Raw genomic sequence first — 19,724 nt, 5'->3', positions numbered from 1 at the left:
TTTCAAATTTATCCCACATCTTTTTGACATCAATAATAATTATATTACAGATATTTAAACGAACTTTATTTCATAATTGAGTACTTGCAGCCACTATCAAACACTAAATAATGGTCCAAATTAAAGTATTTTCCATTTTTGTGGTCATATAGAGCTGCACATGGCAGAGCATGTTTACTGATATTTGTGGGTTTTTTATCCTTTAGGATCAAAATACCTTATGTCGCCGGTCCATCACTGGAACTTCCCTACTATTTCTTAACACTACACAAAATATTGTCCCAACGTAATTCCTTTTATATCATTCAATACCTCTTTTATAACAAGTATGTATGTTTATTGCAATCATTCAGCTCAATAATATTCTATCATTTCTGCAAGTAAAATTAAGATCTAGTCTTCATGTCAACTGAGGGTTTGAGGGACTCATTTTTGGCCTTGAAATATATTTAGTAATAAATTTGCATTCAAGGAATTTAATTCTTGCAGTAATGTGTCGAGAAGTGTAAACTGTGTTTAGAATGATCTATTTGATATACCAATCAGTCAAATTCTCCATCCTATCATTAATATTTTACCATTTGTAAACAGGAAGTGAAAATCAATGTTTTTACCAAGTAAAATAGGCAGGAAAATTCAAATTGATAAAAGTGTCTAGTTTTTGAAAATCTTCTGTTCATTAAGGACACTTATTTTCTTAAGCTGAAATTGGTTTTATTTGAGTGTAAGTATAATGTAGGATAAATACTCTGTTAGTATAGTTTTTGAATGTGAATTTACAATAACTTTTGGATAGGTTTTAAAATTTAGGAAAAAGATGAAATGGAACAAAATTTGTAAATGTGTGTGAGGTTGGATCAGTAAAATGGATTGACATTCAGTTTATACATATTAGGGTGGATAAGAAGTTCTTAGTGTGCAGTGTAAATGTGTGATCGATCACAGTTTTATTTTACATCAAGTAATCTTTGAAATTTTGTTCATTTTACAATTTTACAAGAATCAAAAACCTTCAGTGCTAACAGCTTTTTGATTAACTGTCCCTACAGAACGCATTTCATGAAAGATTTCCTTTATTGATTGAGTTTAATGATATGATACATTTATTTATGATTTAATGTAAATAATGGGGTGGGTAACATATTGTCATTTGTTACTAAAAACAGATAGATTTCTGCATGGCAAGAATTGGGCTGTGTAATGGACTTCTTTGTGTGTAGCAGGTAACTTCGAATTAGGTAAGGATTCCATAGAAATGTCAAGTTTTTCGCCACAGGTCACAATATACTTGATATGTACATTTTTTTTTTTATGTCTTTTTACTCCTCACTTTCCCAACTAACTTCATTTCTTTTATTATACCAAGCTCTGTTTGTCTCCTTCTAAACCACTCTATGGATTTTGATGAAATTTTATAGGGAGGTTGTGTATCATATGTGCATGACTCCAGTTGAAGAAAACCTAATATGAAGGTTTTACATGTTTAAACCTTGTAAACATAACTTCTTCAAAAACACTAATTGTTTTTTTTTAATGATATTATACAGGAAGGTGGGGTGTATTTTGGTATTTCACATATGAAATAAGTAAACTAAAGCATGTACATGTATATACTGTCTTCATTGAACACTGTAGTATATTATTAACTTGCATGTACAAAATTTCTAAAATATCCCAGAACATTATTCACTATGATACTAATACTACATATTACTGAGATGATCCAGAAAGATACATTGGTATATTTTTTTCAGGTTTGTGAAGAGTGGTTTATCTCAGGACCATGTAGATACAAGTCCAAATAATACAGGTTAGTCTGTGTATTAAAAGTTAGCCTGTGTATTCAGAGTTAGCCTAATGCTTGCTTTGAAAAAAATTCTGTTCTTGTGGCATTAAAAATACTGTAAGTCGGCTAACTTTCTGATGAAACTGATAATTTTTCTACAAAGAACTATTGGTCTTTTTTTTTTAATATTTTCTTAATAGTCTTCATTAGTATAATACTTTAAGACAAAGTTTTGTTTGAAATTGATCAAAGGAGAATAAAAATTCTAAAATTTCTATCTCAACCAAGACTGAAATAGATATGTGTACATTGTACTTCTATAACCATGTATTTATGAGGTAACCATTGAAAGTCAGAGTTTATAAAGCTGCTTACATGTACATGTTATTTTACAGCTTGATTGAACTGTTTCTGCTTTCGACCGTCACATTTATATAGTTGTATTCGTGTTTAGAATTTGTCAAGTGTAACAATTCATTGCCTGAATGTCTTGGTTTTGGTTTGAAGCATGCAAATGTACAATACCAAAATAAAAAATGTAATACTGCTAATGGAGAAGTGACCATATAGTATTGTGATTGGAGAGATTATGACACAGACATTTCAGTATGATTTCATATGAAGAATAAGAGCAGTTTTGAAGTTGAGACAGAAAATAATATAGTGAGCTGTTATGTTCTGTCAAGACCTTCATCATCAAAGTTTTTCTGTTCATCGGTGATTTCACAATTTGACGTAATTGTAATGTTGTAATTGGAAATAGTCAATATTTTTAGTATCACAGCAGTTGCCTTGGATAGAAAACATTAGGCATTAAGAATAATGGAAAAACAATAAAGTTTCCAATATTGCAATCATGATATTTTATGAAGAATCCGTAGAAAGTTTAGAACCAGAGTTTTTTTCTTGGTCATGTGTACTTTAACTGCTTCATGTATGTTTTGTTGTCCATCATTAGAGGGTAAATCCAAGTCCACATGGTACGATTTAGAGGATCACGAGTTCCATTTGGACCCACACAATAAAGGGGGCCACAGTCCTTTCAGGAAAAGGTCCAAATCAGATTCCCATAAGCAGAGGAAGTTAAAGAAGCCTGGTAGACCATTTCTTTAGCTCATTATCTCTTGCTAGATTCCAATGCTGCTACAACTTGTTAATGTTGGTCTTGTTGGCCATAAGGCTACCACAGTGAAACCTGTCTAAAGTGAACTCAGGATTTACTGGAAACCAGTCTAAATTGAACTCAGGATTAACTGGAAACCTGTCTGAGTTATTATTTCTTTCTATTTAATTTGAATCTGTGTAAATCCAACATCTATCTAAACAGAATTTGTTATGGGTCCAGTATTGGCAGGTTACACTGTGATACAGATCAATGTTACTGATAGTTAATGGTAATCAGGAAACATCAAATTTTATTTTTTGTATAACAATAAAAATGTACTGTTAACCATATTATTTCTGTCAACAATTTTTTGGCTTGTTCCTGAGGACAAAAACATCCTGAAAATAAATCATTGTGAATTCATGCTGTATTTATATTTGTTTGCTGACACATTAAATGTCAATGGTAAAAGATAATACTACAGAATTCATGAATTTAGAAAAAAAAGTGTTGACAAAGAGGTTGGTTAACAGTTGAACAGGTGTTTTTTTCTTAATTTGATTTTTCAATTACATATTTTGGATCAAGGAAAGTTTAAATATTTTACTTGTTTCATAATTAATGTGACATATAATTTTTCATGTAAGTACATCTGTACCTGTTTTCCGAGAATGTCAAATTAGGACTATTTCATCTTATTCATAGTAACACAGTCAGCTCAAGAAATAGCTTTTTAGAAGTCCCTTGTGACTACCTTTATTATATTCAAAATATAAAAAATAGTTCAAGAAAGATCTTCAGCTCTTTAGTAGTTTCTTGTGACAATATCTGCACCAATACCCTGTCCACCAAAGCTCAATACCCTTAGCACTCCTATAGTATAATGCTGAATCAAATTGATTTTTTTCTTGAAATTCAATTATTTCAATTCAGTTTCCTCATAGTTGATAATTTTTTTTGTATTAATGTATGTACTTTAATTACAGGAATGTATACATGTAACTACCAATATATGTAGCACATTTGTAGTCAGAAGCTATTAGTGATCACATGATACAGTGTGATTTACATACAGTCAGATAGTAGTGTACCTTTTACATATTGACATAAGCCTTTTAATTAAGGTCAAAATTTGTTGTAATATGACTACAGTTTTAAATTTTCAAAAAAATGTCAAATTACATACTGTATGTGATAGCCCTTGTTACCTTAAAACAAAACACATATGTAATGTTGCATTGTGGTAAAAAACTAGTCTGAGATTTAGCAGTTTTGGCTGTCTACATGTACATGTTCAAACTTTATCCAGTGGGTAACCAACTGGGCCCTATTGACTATGACATTGACTTAAACTCAGCAGTGTTCTCAAAACCTGCACAGTGTTCCAATTAGTATATTAGCATACTTACTTTGGTCTACCAATTGCACATAATATCACATATACCTAAGTATTACATAAAACTAAGTCAAATGGTAGTGCTCAATTATCAATAGCACATATGCTTTATTACATGTACCCAAGTCAAATGGTAGTGCTCAAATATCAATAGCACATATGCTATAGCACATATTATTTAGTGAAAGGTATATGTTCACTTACATGTACCTTAAGCACATATATCTTAGTCAAGTAATACATTTATGTACATGTAGTTATCAATTCCATGGAACTTAGTAAAAAAATTGTTTTTTTTTTTCTTTTTTGTTTTGTTCCGTGAACATTTTCATGGTGTTTTACATACATGTACATCTTGTTAATTACATGTATGTTGTCTTACTTGATTATAAATTGTGAAGTAGACTTTAAGTAGTAGTCTTTGTAAGTATGCAATCATGCAAAATCTAAAAAAAAATGTGATACACCCAAAAAATGCTACATATTTTTATTTTTTTATTAAGTTGTTTAATGGGTCTATATTATGCAATGTGTAATTATTCATTCCAATCTGTCTACTCATAGAAGATCATCAACAATGAAAATCCAATAGATTCCATTGTATTTGAGTGTCATTTACAGAGTTATCTCCCATAATTTTGAAATCTGCAGTGCATTCTATATAATTTTTATCTCCTAAGAACACAGGTTATATGAAAAAAACAGAAGGAGCATTCCTGTCTACTATGGCATTTCAAACAAAATATCAAACATAAATATACATTGTATATAGGCTTTTCATCAATGAATGACGTTTAGCATGATTCTTAGCTGGAGTGCTACTAATAGATATACACATTTCTTACATGTATTGTTAATTATTTCTAATGTCATTAATTTCTTTTTTGATCTATTGATATTGTTTCTTTTAAATCTAACATTGAAGGTCTATTTAAAGAAAAAAACCCAATACAGACAATTTAATCTTGAAATTATTTTACAGCTATTGATCAAGTTTTATTTGTTGTATCTAATCGTACTTTTCTTTGGAGAATTCTTGGCTGATTGAGAAAAGGAAGCAATTGTATTAGACAGAATGGTTAGAACTGTAACAATCTTGTTCTACATGGAAATCACCGGAGAGTCATAGTCACGTAATCAAATTTATCTACACATGAATGAAGTACCACATTAGAACTTAAAAACTTTGACTATAGAATTGGGTCAGAAATTGATGGTATTTATGGTTTAAAATTCAATGTTTTAAATGTGAATATGTAACTATTTGCAAAAGCACATGAAATAAGTACCAGTATTTATCATGTATTACACAGATCAAGTTTTTTTTGTTATAGTTGCCCACACAAAAGCATCTACAACCTGGTTCCTGCAAGATGAGTTTAGTAGTCAGCTGGAAACCAGTAAAAAGGACACCTCTCCTGAGCATTTGGACCCTGTGGGAAAGCTGGAAAGGACTGGTAGTATGTCAAAGAAGAAAGTACAACCTAAAGGCACCTTTGAATATACTGTAAGTTTATAAAAATGTTTAAAATATGACACTGCAGCTTCATGGTCTGGATACACATATGTAATTACACATTTTGAGATTTATAAGTACATCTCCTTCTTGACCAAACATTGAATTTTGATGAAACATTTTATGAAGGAAGTTATTTTCAATATTTTTTGTACTGTGCAAAAATTTATATTTTCAATATTTTTTGTACTGTGAAAAAATTTAGTACACAATTATCAAACTCTCTTATCACATGTGAGGTAATGTCAATTTCAGTGGAGCATAAATGAAGAACAATAATTTACTCACAATTTCAGCTGCTAGAAAAAGCTGATGGATTCAGGATATATTTATACATGCTTAGTAATGGCATTTTTTATGTCTTATGAAATCTATCATCACTAATCATGTTACTACATATACCTCCTATTTTTACCGTAAAAACATTTTTTTTTAATTAATAAATACTGTATTAACAGAAACTGTATTTTTTCTTTCTATTTCAGTTTCAGGCAAAAACATATTCAAATGTCAGTTACCATCCTTTTCCTGATAATTTTGATTGGCCTTACTGAGTGATATCCCTTTCTTTGATTAGCCTTACAGAGTGATATCCCTTTATTTGATTAGCCTTACTGAGTGATATCCCTTTCAAACTTCATTGAATTATCTCCCTATGTAACCTAAAATGTGAGTATCTAACAAAGATTAATAATTTTTTTTATGACTGACTGGAAACATAGCAGTGAAAATATGTTGAAAATCACTAAAATTCAAGTCAGAAATATATATCACACACTTTCATATTCATTTTTTGTATTTTTTAGGTGAAAAATTTAGACACATTGTCCAGCATTGCAGCTCATTTTGATGTTACTCCATCAGAACTGAAGAAATTGAATAAGCTGTCTTCTCAGTACATTTTTCCTGAGCAGGTAGAGATAACAACTTATTTATATGGGGATTTTGGTCTCATGAACAGTCAATGGTATTTAGTGTGTGATTGCACTGGTATCACTACATCACAGTTCTATGGAAGACCGGTAGTGCAATGACTTGATTGGAGCTATACATTTACAGTTCCAACTGAACATTTCTCACTTCCAATTTCACAGTTCCTACTAGACATTTTTCACTTCCAAGTTGACATTTCTCACTTTCAACGTGGAACTGAGAAATATCAAGTTGGAACTGAAATGTCTTGCATCAATCGGAAAATGTGAATGAAGTCATGACACTGTTGGTCTTTTGTACAGTTCCATACCAGTTTCATGCATATGCCCCTGCAGTCACTATTAAAACTTTGATTACCATGATCTGTGTGTGACAGACAGGATATCTCAGTGATAACAGTTAATTTTTGGGCAAATTTAATGAAATTCCCTGATGCCCAAATGAAATACATGGTAATATCTTTCGATTTCTTATATATAATTTCACTGCATTCTGAGTGTAAACTTCAGAAATCTTGAAATTTAAAATTGGAAGATGCAAGTACATGTAGGATGACAGGAATATACTTCTTAGCTATGTATTTACCAGTCTTATTATATACCACCAGCTTTGAGTGGGGTGTATAGTGATAGGGGTGTTTTTTTCTTCCTTCCTTCTTTCTGTTATGCAGAGGGGTACCAATCTCCTATCCATTTCTACTCATACACAACTAATGGTATTAATGAAACTTTCATAGAATCTTTGTTACATATTCCCATTGTGAACATCTTATTTTAGATTGTGATCAAAGTCAGTTTGGAGGTATAAAGATGCCATTGTTACATGGGGTAGTGGGGTATAAGTGAGCATTGCTGACAGTTTGGAGGTATAAAGATGCCATTGTTACATGGGGTAGTGGGGTATAAGTGAGCATTGCTGACAGTTTGGAGGTATAAAGATGCCATTGTTACATGGGGTAGTGGGGTATAAGTGAGCATTGCTGACAGTTTGGAGGTATAAAGATGCCATTGTTACATGGGGTAGTGGGGTATAAGTGAGCATTGCTGACAGTTTGGAGGTATAAAGATGCCATTGTTACATGGGGTAGTGGGGTATAAGTGAGCATTGCTGACAGTTTGGAGGTATAAAGATGCCATTGTTACATGGGGTAGTGGGGTATAAGTGAGCATTGCTGACAGTTTTGAGGTATAAAGATACCATTGTTACATGGGGTAGTGGGGGGGTATAAGTGAGCATTGCTGACAGTTTGGAGGTATAAAGATACCATTGTTACATGGGGTAGTGGGGTATAAGTGAGCATTGCTGACAGTTTTTCTAGCTTTTACTAGTGTTGGTATGGTTAGAAAAGAACCAATTCATCACCATTCATACCAACATGGCTGCTGTAAATCTATTCATTTTTGCAAATACTTTTTGTGAAATTACTTTTGTTCGTTTGATACCAATTGTTTTGGCTTTCGTGGGTAGGTCAGACCACAGAATTTGGTTTTGTGGGAAAGGAGATGCCCATTGATGTGTATACTAAAAACCTCAAAACCACAAATTCAGGAATCCACAAATTTTTGTACCTACCCTAATCCACGAAAATTGGTATCCACAAATATAAGTACTTTGATATTATTTTCATGACTCAGTATATATAGGATTTTGCTACTTTATATTGTTAGCAGTACAAACAAAACTTAATTGCTCTTAAAAATTGGTTGAATTTTAGTTCATGTTGCTCATTTACTTCCCTATGTCTTTAACTATTTGCTTCTGTCTATGTTAGATAATTCTGCTTCAGTTGTGCTTGTTTAATAGTAAGAAACCAAAAAATTAAATTTGTCTTTCACACTCAGGAAAGATACTCATCACAAAATTAAGGAAAGCAGTCTTTGCCCATTGGTTTTGTTGTTGATTTTACACTAGAATGACTATACATGTACATGTAGTTCAGTATATGTATATTGTCAAATAAGAATACCAAAGTGTCAGCAATGGGATCATTAAAATATGTCAGAATCCAAGTATATAGTCTGTACATGAGACAATCTACATACACAATGTAGCGAACCAGATAAAACAGATTGTATATAAAAACTTAAGATAAGGAAAACAAGACATAACAGTTTATATAACATATTTTAATTTGTCTGTAGAAAGTTTCATTGCTAGTTTTTTTTCAAACTACATATTTCTCACACAATAACAAAGAAATTGATTTGACTGCTGAACATTAATGGACTGCTAACTTTCAATCAGTGAGGTTAGTTATATTCAAATAATGTATGACCAGAAACAAAAACATGACTTTATGATTTAATAAAGACCTGTGCCAGACAGACATATGACTCTCAAGGGACCCATAATAGAACTTATCAATGCCATTTATTAAATGGTGATCTGTTGTAATAGTTAAGGATATGTATTATTGATAGGTTGCTAATCTCATGTGGAAAATTTTGTTTTTGAAATAAATTGAATGTAATTCCTACAAGATTTATTTAGAGGAAATTTCAAATGTTTCATGTACTAATATTTTAAGCCAAACTCATGTTGAGGTTGCAAAAATATTTTCAAAATTACACAATAAAAACATGTAGGAACACACTTTAAGTATGGCTCAAACTAAGGATCATGCAAAAATGAACAATAACTGCAGACATCATATGACATGTCTGTTGTACAAAGATATTACTTATGGTTTATTTGAATCACCTTATCCATCCATTTGTCCATTTGAATTTTGTATTGCAATTATTTTGATTCCAAATGGATTGATTATTTTTTAATTTGGTATATGGCTTTGTTTTGGTACTCAGCACATATTATAAACCATTTTGGTTCTGCCCAATGTCAACTTCCTGTATTTTATATCTACCTTAAAAATTCATGTTTTCAAAAGGCATACTTAATGAAATGGTCCTTAGATGATAATAATAGTGTAAATTTACAGCTTAAACTTTTGCCAAAATTCATACACTACTTTACACTTTTGGAATAACCAAGAACTTCTTAGGGAAACACTTGTAGCTGGGATTATTTAAATTTGTATATATACAAGTAGATGCTGGTTGGCAGCTTCCTTCAGACTTATTATATATGCATCTATTTAAATATATATGGGGTCAATTTTACATACAATGGGAACATAACTTTTGGTAGGTTTAAAGTGATTGAAGTGGTCTGTTAATTGCTAGTAATCCTTAATTTGTACATTTGTGTAATTTATATTCGGTTTCATTATTTCCATTGTAACAGGGGACACAGACCTTTTTGAACTGATTTTTATGTGTGTTTAATTGTGAAATATTTATTCCACAGTGGCAAGATTTTAAAGGGGGAGGGTTGTGATCAAGCCGAAGTACTTTAACCCTCAACATTTTTTGTGACTGTCCGAAGTTGGGAATTTCCTGCCTCTGTTTGTCTTGTTTTGTTTTCACCTTTAGGTTATTTTTATGTTGTTTTAGTATATAGGGACAACTCTTTCACTGTACCTGTGTATAATGATTTTATGGGACCAGCTGCAGTCTACCCTGTGGTATGAGGGTTTCCTCGTCGATCATTGAAAACTAATGGTTCAGTGGGCTGACATTTTCAACATGTTAGGGTTTTTGTTTCTTTGACATATACACCATGCCTATTCTCATTTTATGTTTATGTAAATACATGTAAGCTTCTTAAGAACAGATCTCATTCACATGGTGCAGGTTAAGTGTGCACCATGGTCATTCAGGTTATTTCTAATAGATAGAAAAAAAATATTCATTCCTTATGATTTAATTTTAATGTCAAATTTAAGGAATAAATCATCAAAAAAGGTTGATGATGTCACAATCACATGACATGATATGAGATGATATACAATTTTTTTAGCCAATCAGAAAGCTTGTTAATTCTGAAATTGAATTATTTATGGTAATATTAAATATCAAATAGTTGATGAATTATTCTCTGCTTGATTTTTAGACAGAACTATACTTAAAGATAATGAATTCAAAATTATGTCACTTTATGAGTTGCTTTCAAATGATTTGTCTTGATGTATAGATGGTATGAGGGAAGGGTTTGGTTGAAAGATGAAATTACACATTACAATACAATGCACTACAAAATATTGGAAAACATTGAAAATCTACTAATGAATCACAACAAGAAATAAAATGGAAACAAAAATGGCCAGAAATGGGAGTTCATCCTGGGAATAGGATTTGATTAATCATTTTGACACAATGTATACAGTTCAAGAACTAGATGATCAATGAGTTTGACCGAATTCTTCATATCTTTTAACATTGTTGTATTGATCAAAAGTACATTATACATTATATTCAGTAAACTGTTGATTGGTTATGATTAGATCTGAATTGTTTCCTTGCCTATATTGATCATCAGGGTCTATGATATACAGTAGATTTGATCATGTACTATGTACTGTCTGATTTCTTTCTCTCCTTGTTATTCATAGGCTCTCTTGTTTCCAGAGCTACTGTTGCTGCATGACACTAGATCCTATTAATTTTATTTTATTTAACTTTATTCTTTCCTCCTCTATAATTACACTAGAAGTTTTTACATAGATCATACGTCATGTGTTTTTACTCCTTTCCTCTCTCTCATTTTAATTTCTTCATTTTTTCTATCTAAAGTTAATTTTTTTATTATGTCTTTCACACAAAACAGCTTCTGCCTCTCACTTTTGATTAAGTGGGTACGCAACACTAAAGAAGGATAACTCTGTAAAAATTAGCAAAACGTTTTATATATTTAGACATTCTGATATCTTACTCAAAGCATCTTTGTGATCAAAAGTTGTGTTGATGAAGCTTCTATGTGTTCATTAAAATTATTACAATAAAACATGTTGTTTAAATTTCTTTTATCAAAGTAAAAATACTGAATAAGATTTCAAGAAATTTAAACTAACTAAATAAATTTTAGAGATGTTAGGTTCTCCCTCAAATTTCTTCCTGTTTTCTTTGGCTTCAGTTGTGATCTATCTATATTACTCTCATGAAGTGGCTTGTGTATATATACTTCACAGGTACCCACTGTGAACTTCTGCCTGAAACAAACTTGTACCATCCTGAAATAATTCTTAGCAAATGCAGAAACAAATTTTGAAAAAGGAAAAAAAATCTATCTGTGACTTGTTTTCAATTAAGAAATTCTACCTGTGAATACGATAAAACAGGAAAATTTCTGGAAATTATCTTGAGGTTCGGGGAATCGCACAATACGAAGCTCACCAAATTTAAGGTCATGCAGATATTTCACGTATGATCTCCTGTAAACTGTATCTGTGAATGGCCAAAAAAAAAAATAGACTGCTGAAATTAATACTTTTCATAGAGCAAATCTGGAAATTTAGCACCCGCAAAAATTCCCTGCTTTAGGGTATCATTTAACTACATTGTGGACAGTTATGTCCTTGGGTAGACATGCAATATCCTTTTATTGTAGTCTTCCTGAAGTTTGATGACCTGTTCAGTTGTCAGTCATTTGTATTGACAGATTTCTTAAAATTTCTACCAGACAGAGAAATTTCCTGTTGGTCACTTACAGGACACTAGATGCCTTTTAGCATCATTAGAAATAAATCTAATACCAACATTTTGACAGAAGCGTGCTCCTACTATGTCTGACCAACTGTCAGTTTTAAGGAAATTTGTTATTAATGGCATCTTACATAATTTTGAACAGCAAAGATAACAATATTGATTGTCATCAGAAAACCATGCTTTTATACATGTATGATACTGGAAAGTAGTTTCATCATTTTTTTAGCTCACCTGGCCAAAGGCCATGTGAGCTCTTGGCATCCGTCGCCGTCGTCCGTCGTCGTTAACAATTATACAAAACTCTTCTCCTCTGAAACTACTTGACTAATTAGAACCAAACTTGATATGAATGTTCCTTGGTGTATCCTGCATAGAACTGATGTGGGGATTTTTGATTCATAAAAAAAACGGCTGCTGTTACTAAAAATAGAACATAGGGGTCAGACAGTAGTTTTTCGCATATATCTCCTAAACCGTTAGGTTTAGCTGAATTTTGACATGGTTAAAAGTGTTCAGTATGTTGAGATCTATCTCTGGTCAAATTTTGGTTTTAATCTGTTAACCCATGTTGGAGGTATTGCCCTTTTTCAACGATTTTTTTCTATTTTTAATGCTATTTCTTTCAAAAATCTTCTCCTGTGACACTACTTGACCAATTGAAACCAAACCTGGTATGAATGTTCTTTCAGGTATACTGCATAGAACTGATGTGGGGATTTTTGATTTGTCAAAAAACATGGCCGCTGTTACTAAAAATAGAACATAGGGGTCAGACAGTAGTTTTTCACATATATCTCCTAAAGTGTTAGGTTTAGCTGAATTCTGACAGGGATAAAATGTTTAGCAAGATGAGATCTATCTCTGGTCAAATTTTGGTTTTAATCTGTTAAGCCATGTTGGAGTTATTGCCCTTTTTCAACGATTTTTGCTATTTTTAATGTTATTTCTTTCAAAAATCTTCTCCTGTGACACTACTTGACCAATTGAAACCAAACTTGGTATGAATGTTCCTTGGGGTATCCTGCATAGAACTGATGTGGGTATTTTTAATTCGTTGAAAAAAACATGGCGTTGTTACTAAAAATAGAACATAGGGGTCAGACAGTAGTTTTTCACAGATGTATCCAAAAGCGTTTAATCCAATTATCCTAATTCTTTCAATAGCTAAAATGATCCATATTATTAGGACTACAAAAGTCTTCAGACTCCTTGTAAGAGTTATTGCCCTTGAAAGGGGAAAAATGACTTTTTTTTTAATAGTTTTCAGTCAATATATTGAAAACTATGATAGATTAAAGGAAACTTTCAATTGTTGAAAAGATCTTGTGACAGTCCTACCAAAGACTTCTTGAGTCAAAATTGTTGGACAACTTCTTGTTTAATTTATTGCCTTTGAAAGGCAAAATTCAACAAGGTGAGCGATTCAGGCTCCTGAGAGCCTCTTGTTTAAATCTTGGTTGCCAAAGGATCCTCACAAGGATGAATAATGATATTCAGTGAAATCTGTGGTGATCTAGCCCTGAATCAAACAGAAACCGGTCAATACCAAATCCCTAATTATTCAGAATCCTGTCTATACCAACCCCTTATTATCTACAAACCTGTCAATACCAAACACCTTATTATCTAGAAACCTGTCTATAACAACCCTTTATTACCCAGAAACCTGTCAATTCCAAACCCCTTATTATCCAAAAACTGTCAATGCTAAACCCCATATTACCCAGGAACCTGTCTACACAAAATCCCTTATTACCCAGAAACCTGTCAATACTAAACCCCTTATTACACAGAATCCTGTCTATACTAAACCCTTATTATCTACAAACTTGTCAGTACCAAACTCCTTATTATCTAGGAACCTGTCTATACCAAACCCCTTATATTCCAGAAACCTGTCAATTCCAAACCCCTTATTATCCTAAAACTGTCAGTACTAAACCCCTTATTACCCAGAAACCTGTCTACACCAAACCCCTTATTATCCAGAAACCTGTCTATACCAACCCCTTATTATCCAGAAACCTGTCAATTCCAAACCCCTTATTCAGAAACGTGTCTATACCAACCCTTTATTATCCTGAAACCTGTCTATACCAAACCCCTTATACACAAACCTTTCCATACCAAACACCTCAATATCTAGGAACCTATCTATTAAAGACCCATTATCCTGTAGTGTGTCTATATATATATACACAACCCCTTATTATCCATCAATCTGTCTGAAGTCAACCATCTATGAACTAGAAACCTGTCTAAACAGAGCTCAAGTTACCTGAATCTGAAAATGTTAATAAATCAGAAAACCATCTTAGAGGTGTTTCGAATGAACGTTTGTTTATTGTGTGTTGAGCATTAAGCATGTGTTAATGTATCATGCCTGCAGGAAACCTAAAGGAGTGTATCAGTTTTGAAGTAAAATTGAACCTGAGATATAAATTGAATAATTTTTAAAAATCCTTAATCAGGATGTCTTTCATTTTGAAAGATTTCACAATGTGATGTCAGATTAATATGTGTTGAAGCATATGGAGTGGTTTTTGTTTAAGTGACAACCATGTTTAGATATGTGGTACAGAATAAAAATAATATCTCAAGTAGATTTGTTATAATGGAGTAGTTGTTTATGACCTTTAAAGTTTTATAATTGTCAGCCCATAACTTCAGATATTTTGTAAGCAGTAGTAATAATAATGTGTTAGAGATTCATATAAAGTGATACAATGTAGCTTCCTTAATAAACTTATGAACCAAACAATATGTTTGATATAAAAAAGCTGATCTCTTTTTCAAATGCATACATGTATATGGGTGTACATGTAGTATGAAAGAGATTGGTTAATTGTAACCTCTTCTTCATGACTCCTAGTACTGGTATACTGAAGCATTGAAGTTTAAACCACTTCCTGATTAGGTGATAAACATGACCTCTTTTTTCACCATATTAATAGAGTACAGTTATTTCCTATTAAGTGCATCAAATTACCATTGAATTTGATTTAACATGTAATTTTAAGGATACATAGCTAGGCCATGAAAATAGAATTCTGAGTGTTGTTATGTTAGGGAGAAATAAAGTTTTTATAAATATTTTACAGATATATAAGTGTAACATTGTAATACAAAATTTTACAGCCTGCTTTAGTTTCTGTTCTTGCTATAAAATGTTTATAAGCAGCACTGAGTCAAACTGGTCTCCTACTCAAAAATTTGAGTTGTTATTGAAAACTAAATGGATTCCAAATACAGAAGCTAATTAAACCTAATGAACATATTTGTTAATGCAGTTACTAATTTTTGCTGGCTTTTTGCTAATGAACTTATTCACAGGTTCCAATTTTAAGCAGATTTATTTTTATATGAAATCATACAGTATATTGTGAGTGTCCCAACATCTGTTCTTAGGTCTTTTCCATAGCTTTGGTTAGAAGCTCAGACTCTACTTTAAATTTGGTGTGAAATGATAATTTTTAACTTTAACATAAACTATCTATTCCCTTTAGTTAAAAAAAAACTCATTTCTGAACATTATTCAGCTTTGAGCAAAACAATATGAATCATTAACTTTAAAAAAAATGTAAACTTTGCAAACATTTATGGATTATATGTATAACACGTTTATAACACCCATCAAATGCATATACAGCATAGCTGTTTCTCCCTGCAACAGATGCATGTCGTCCTTCCTCCAACAGACATATAATCTCTTAACATGTAATATGTGTATGGCCTATACAAACTGTTGTTATAAAATATGATATTACAGTAATATTTAGGTATTTTACTATATGAAAAATGATTGTCTTTAAACCACATGGATTAAATGGTTCTGAAGAGTTTCAGGTATGCAATCTCTAAAAGGAAGAATAGTTTTTACAAAGTTTTTACATTACAATGACTCATTTAATGATTGTGATAACATTAGCAACATTTGTTACACATTTATAGAGAAGTATTCTTGTGTTCATCAGTTTACAGTACTGTAAATTCTAACATTTCCCTTTGTTTGCTATAAACTGAACTCTTTTTGGACTGCTGGGTTACCCCTTATTGGACTGCACGGTTATGTTCAGTTCAGACAGAGGGACAGAGGACATAAGAGGATGTCTTATTAACACAGGTGGTTAGAGGACATCAGAGGTTTTCTTATTAACACAGGTGGTTAGGGGACATCAGAGGACATCTGATTAACACAGGTGGTTAGGGGACATCAGAGGACATCTGATTAACACAGGTGGTTAGGGGACATCAGAGAATGCCTGATTTAGATTTGTAGGTTGGGGACATCAGAGGATGTCTTATTGACACATGTGGTTAGAGGACATCAGAGGATGTCTTATTAACACAGGTGGTTAGTGGACATCAGAAGAAGTCTGATTTAGACATGTGGGTAGGGGACATCAGAGGATGTCTTGTTAACACTTGTGGTTAGAGGATATCAGAGGATGTCTTATTAACACAGGTGGTATGGGGACATCAGAAGAAGTCTGATTTAGACATGTGGGTAGGGGACATCAGAGGATGTCTTATTAACACAGGTGGTTAGGGGACATCAGAGAATGCCTCATTTAGACATGTGGTTAGGGGACATCAGAGAATGTCTGATTAAGACGTGGGTGGGTAGGGATCTTCAGAGGATGTCTGATTTAAATGTATGGGTAGAGTACATCAAAGGATATCTTATTAACTCATGTGGTTAGGGAATATCAGTAGATGTCTGATTTAGAGGTGTGGGTAGAGTACATCAAAGGATGTCTTATTAACTCATGTGGTTAGGGGATATCAGTAGAAGTCTGATTTAGACATGTGGGTAGAGGACATCATAGGATGTCTGATTTGGACATTTGGTTAGGGAGCATTAGAGGATGTCTTATTAAGACATGTGGTTAGGGGACATTAGAGGATGTCTTATTAAGACATGTGGTTAGGGGACATCAGAGGATGTTTTATAAACACATGTGGGTAGGGAACATCAGAGGATGTCTTATAAACACAGGTGGTTAAAGGACATCAGAGGATGTCTTATTAACACACATGGTTAGGGGACATCAGAGGATGTCTTATTAAGACATGTGGGAAAGGGACTTCAGAGGATGTCTTATTAACACACGTGGTTAGGGGATATCTGTAGATGTCTGATTTAGACATGTGGGTAGAGGACATCAGAGGATGTCTTATTAAGACATGTGGTTAGGGGACATCAGAAAATGTTTTATAAACACATGTGGGTAGGGGACATCAGAGGATGTTTTATAAACACATGTAGGTAGGGGACATTTTGTGTAAGGAAATTTGTGAATTTTACATGTCAAACTCTTATTCTTCTTTTGGATATTTTACCCACTGTAAGTAAAACAAGTACATGTATGATGAAATTTTTTTATGAATGGGAAAACTATATTTATCCCAGAGCAGTAAACATTCTAGAATTTCTGTACTCATTCTTTCTTTGAAATTTTGATATCAAAATTAATTTTTAGACATGAATATCAAACAGACCAACTTACACTGTATCATTCCCTTGGCAAATATCACTGGCCATATATGGGTCATAGGAAATTAGAACTCTGGTCATGATTTGTCTTCTATTATCTTCTCTATGAATATCAACACGTCTTGTTTAACCCTGCTACAGATCAATTTAATCATAACCTATAACAAGTATATAAAAACATTTTTTTTTTTTTTTTCAAATTGCACATTGCCAAAAATGCTCTTCTGTTGTTGATAGAACTTTCTTTGTTAATAAGTTAATTTGATAATTCAATCTTAAATTGAAGTCACATGACCAACACTATGTTAAATGTGTAGAACAACCAGATGTCTTCAGAACATTACCAGTTGTGTGTGATAATATCTAGTGAAGAATTTGATTCATGCTGATTTATATTTTATGAGATTCTGATTCTCCATTAAACTCCTTGTTTTGATGTTGGTGATTTTTTCAAATAAATTTAAGGAGGTAGACCAGGGTAAGGGACATAACTCTTGAAATCAGTGTTTTTATCATATTCAACTGCACCAAAGCTTATCAAGCTTTAATTTGAAACAGATTGAAATCAATCCAAGTTACTTGATGCTTGCATGATATTGATGTAAAATGTTGAATACAAAGGTTCCAGTGATTTGTAAGAGTTGTGTCCCTTATCCTAGGTCTACCTCCTTGATGTTGATGAATGACTTAAAAAATATAATAGAGGCATGGTTAAATCCATTCCTTTGTATGTGCTCATAAATTACAAAAGTGAAGATAGATCACTTACTGTGAAAATACTATTGTTTGTTGAGTACCAATTTTCATGTATTTCATGGGTAAGGTAAACCATGAAATTGGATTCCCAACAAAAAGGATTACTTACTTTAAATTGTGTGACAGGATCATCAAAACCACAAATTCAAGAATCCACAAACTTGTGCTTTTCCCCTAAACTACTAAAACTGATGCCCATGAATATATACGTACTTTCACAGTATCAGGATTTTGTCAAGGGGGTTTAGGAGAGCTTATGCTGAACACATCCCCTTCCATCTTGGAAGCAAAAAAGTGTTCAAAAGCTGTTAAAACACACTGCCAGCTTTAGAGTGGTTGAGACATATAAAGTTCAGGATATTTTATGTTCAAATAATTAAACCTGTTCAAAACCCTCTAAAATTTCTGGCAGTAGGCCTGTTCATGGTGAGACTGGTAAGAAGTAAACTAATATTTGCTAAATCCCTGGCCTTTTTTAGGAGTTAATTTCCTTTTGATGGATTATTATTTTATCTACAAAGTACAGTGTTCTGTCACCAAGTCTATTTCACCAAGGTCAGTATTTCTGTTCTGTGTCAATATTTTGATGACAAAGTTTCTTCAGGTTTGTTTGCTAGTCTGTGAGAAGCAAGTGTTAGCAATTGTACAGTGTACTTTTAAAACCAAAAACCATATTGAAATTGAAAATGAAGTATTTGTATTTGTTAAGTTATTTACTATCATACTTTTTCTTAATGTTACAACTAAGACAAAACATGTATATCATAAATGTATAGTATTTGGTTAAATTTCTGGTTTTAATCATTTCAGTTTGTTCTAGCATAGATGTCCAGCATATTTAATAGAAGTAGATTTCCTTATGCGCCCTACAGAAGATAAAGGAGAAAAGAAGGTTTTGTTTGAGTTTCAATATCCCTGGATTAATCTCCATTTAAAATTTAAGATTTGAATCTGCATTTTCTTACATAAGTACAGAAGATTTCACAATTATCAAGCCATTTACGAAATAGATACTGTGAAAATACTTGAATTCATAGATACCAATTTTCATGGATTAGGGAAGAAACACAAGTTAATGGATTCTTGAATTCATGGTTTTGAGGTTTTTTAATATACACATCAATGGAAATCTCCTTTTCGTCAGGGGTGAAATTTTATGGTTTGGCCTACCCATGGAAACCATGAAAAATGG

At 32.3% G+C, this 19,724-nt stretch overlaps 1 protein-coding gene across 7 annotated transcripts in view; it reads left to right on the top strand.

The window, feature by feature from the left end:
* Positions 1-19,724, top strand: part of LOC148598964 (nuclear receptor coactivator 7-like) — a 59,211-nt gene that overhangs the window by 9,045 nt on the left and 30,442 nt on the right. For 4 of the 7 annotated variants that reach the window (XM_088559979.1, XM_088559977.1, XM_088559978.1 and 1 more), the window contains exons 3-6: positions 1,755-1,810; positions 2,745-2,882; positions 5,622-5,794; positions 6,610-6,717. In XM_088559979.1, coding sequence (XP_088416105.1) covers positions 1,755-1,810; positions 2,745-2,882; positions 5,622-5,794; positions 6,610-6,717 — 475 coding nt within the window. Of the gene's footprint in view, positions 1-1,754; positions 1,811-2,744; positions 2,883-5,621; positions 5,795-6,609; positions 6,718-15,994; positions 16,126-19,376; positions 19,425-19,724 lie in introns of those variants that run through there. The other 3 variants (XM_088559980.1, XM_088559984.1, XM_088559985.1) reach the window with 3 other exon arrangements.

This window comes from Perna viridis, chromosome 14 (assembly GCF_037379345.1).
Source record: "Perna viridis isolate PV_CMFRI_1.1 ecotype Kerala chromosome 14, ASM3737934v1, whole genome shotgun sequence".
NCBI lineage: Eukaryota > Metazoa > Mollusca > Bivalvia > Mytilida > Mytilidae > Perna > Perna viridis.
The sequence above is the reverse complement of the archived record's forward strand: the minus strand, read 5'-3'. Positions and strand labels throughout refer to the sequence as shown.